Source organism: Eutrema salsugineum, unplaced genomic scaffold, assembly GCF_000478725.1.
Source record: "Eutrema salsugineum unplaced genomic scaffold, Eutsalg1_0 scaffold_1, whole genome shotgun sequence".
Taxonomy (NCBI): Eukaryota; Viridiplantae; Streptophyta; class Magnoliopsida; order Brassicales; family Brassicaceae; genus Eutrema; species Eutrema salsugineum.
In genome coordinates, this window is record NW_006256909.1 from 21,687,822 (window position 1) to 21,690,473 (window position 2,652).

The 2,652-nt window shown below is 39.7% G+C and overlaps 1 protein-coding gene across 1 annotated transcript; it reads left to right on the forward strand.

The window, feature by feature from the left end:
• The first annotated feature begins 664 nt into the window (after positions 1-664).
• Positions 665-2,195, forward strand: LOC18030740 (fasciclin-like arabinogalactan protein 2). Its single transcript, XM_006414950.2, has one exon. It carries the CDS (start codon positions 742-744, stop codon positions 1,957-1,959), a length of 1,218 nt encoding a protein of 405 aa, XP_006415013.1. The 5' UTR covers positions 665-741; the 3' UTR covers positions 1,960-2,195.
• The last annotated feature ends 457 nt before the right edge of the window (positions 2,196-2,652 follow it).

Genomic DNA, 2,652 nt, shown 5'->3' on the forward strand with positions numbered 1-2,652 from the left:
TGTTGACTTATACTAATCAACCAACTAAAACTTGACAGCTCATCCTTCCGTTGACCCTTCTTCTTGACCATTTCCTCTCTTTCCTTTGCGATAGTATGACCTCCACGGCATATCATTAATCTATTACCAAGCTCTTCATATACTCCGGTGGCACAAAGAGGTACTGGCGTTTTCAGAAACATATGTGTGTAACTTTATCCCGACACATCTATTCTTTCTTACGTATTGCACATGTTTTTGGTGTTTTCATTGTGATGGATATTTGGTATTCGTAGGTTCTTTGTTGCATCATGGAGAATCCTTGATCTCTATATTTGACTCTCGTCATTTTCATGAGGCACATGACTCTTGACATTCTTAAATCATCAACAAACTTTTTCAAATTTTTTTTTAAAAAAAAACCTCTAAGAGATTTACCATTAGACACTATAAAACTAAGGGTTTCTTATATAGATTTCTTATATAGATTTCTTAACCTATTTTAATAATAAGAAAATGCTTTAAGAAACTCATATCAGTTTTTGCGATAATCATACTTGTCCGTATAGGTATATTACACCCATGTTACTCTCAAGTGTGACCCCAGACTAAACCTCTGTGGGACCTATTTACCTGCTTTAGCGCTGGAAATATGCGAGACAGCTTTATTCTTATTTTGTTTCCCTCTTATAATTAAAAGACCCCCTTTAACTGGTACCACACAAGTCGTCTATCACAGTGGCCGAATCATTCATCCCAAAAATGGCTCATTTCCGGCAAGCAGCCACCGCGTTGGTCCTCATTTTCCAGTTCCATCTCCTCTTTTCTCTTTCAAATGCCCACAACATAACAAAAATTTTAGCCAAAGACCCTGATTTCTCTACTTTCAACCACTACCTCACAGCCACTCATCTCGCCGATGAGATCAACCGCCGGCAAACGATCACCGTCCTAGCCGTTGACAACTCAGCAATGAACTCAATTCTCTCCAAAGGCTACTCACTTTACACTATCCGCAACATCCTCTCCCTACATGTCCTCGTCGATTACTTTGGCGCCAAGAAGCTCCACCAGATCACCGACGGCACTACATCCACCGCATCCATGTTCCAATCTACCGGATCCGCTACAGGAACTTCTGGCTACGTTAACATCACCGACATAAAAGGTGGGAAAGTTGCTTTCGGAGTCCAAGACGATGATAGCAAGCTCACAGCTCAATACGTCAAATCTATATTTGAGAAGGCTTACAACATCTCTGTTCTTCACATCAGCCAAGTCTTGACTTCACCGGAGGCAGAAGCTCCAACTGCGAGCCCTAGCGATCTCATCCTCACCACAATCCTCGAGAAACAAGGATGCAAGGCTTTCTCCGACATCTTAAAATCCACAGGCGCCGACAAAACGTTCCAGGACACCGTCGATGGAGGCTTGACGGTATTTTGTCCTTCCGACAGCGCTATCGGAAAATACATGCCTAAGTTTAAAGCTCTCTCTGCTGCGAACAAGACGGCGTTAGTGTTATACCACGGCATGCCGGTTTACCAGTCTTTGCAGATGCTTAGATCAGGTAACGGCGCCGTTAACACGTTAGCGACGGAAGGTGACAACAAGTTTGATTTCACCGTTCAGAACGACGGAGAGGAAGTGACGCTTGAGACGGACGTTGTGACGGCGAAGATTACGGGGACGTTAAAAGATCAAGAGCCGTTGATAGTTTACAAGATTGATAAAATTTTGTTGCCGAGAGAGATCTATAAGACTGTTAAGGCGGCGGCTTCAGCTCCTAAGTCGAGTAACCATAAACCTAAAAACGCGGAGGCCGATGAAGACGCCGATGGACCCAGCGCTGATGCTCCTGGAGATGATGACGGTGAGGTTGCTGATGATAAAAATGGTGCCGTGTCGGTCATGATTACTCAAAAGAGTACCTTCGTTACGGCGATTGTCGGGCTTTGTTTTGGAGTTTGGCTCATGTGATGTTACACGTGGCATTTGCCTCGGTCGGGCAACTTGTTTCTTTTTGTTGATTTCTTTTTTCTTGTTCGATCTTTTGATTTTTAAACAAAAAAAATATTTGAAAATTCTTTTTTACTTTAATATTTGTGTGAGTGGTTTGGAATAATTAATTGTTCCACTTGTTTGGATCGGATTTGTTTAACTGAAGAAAAAAAGATATGTGATGAGGATTCCTATGAATGAGTAATTGATACGTTGAAATCACGTGTAGATGTGAAGATAGTGTCGGTGGGATTTGTAATAGTGTGAGCTGTTTATGCATGTTACAACATCCTTTGTGGTCGCCGTGGATTTGACCAAAGATTATGCTCCACCATTATGTATATATACTCAAGGCAGCTCAATGAATATTGAGTTCATAGGCTCATCGTATATCCTGGAAAGAGATTTTATTATATAAAATATAATGTGTCAAATTAATAATTTATATAATTGTGTTAACATGATATTTCAGATAAGAATTTTTAAAAATAGATAAACACTTCTTAAAAAGGAATAAAAGTTATAAAAAAAAAATCGAAAGAAAAATTATATCAGTTTTAGAATTTTTTTTTAATATTATGCTCCACCATTATATATATACTCAAGGCAGCTCAATGAATATTGAGTTCATAGGCTCATCGTATATCCTGGAAAGAGATTTTATTATATAAA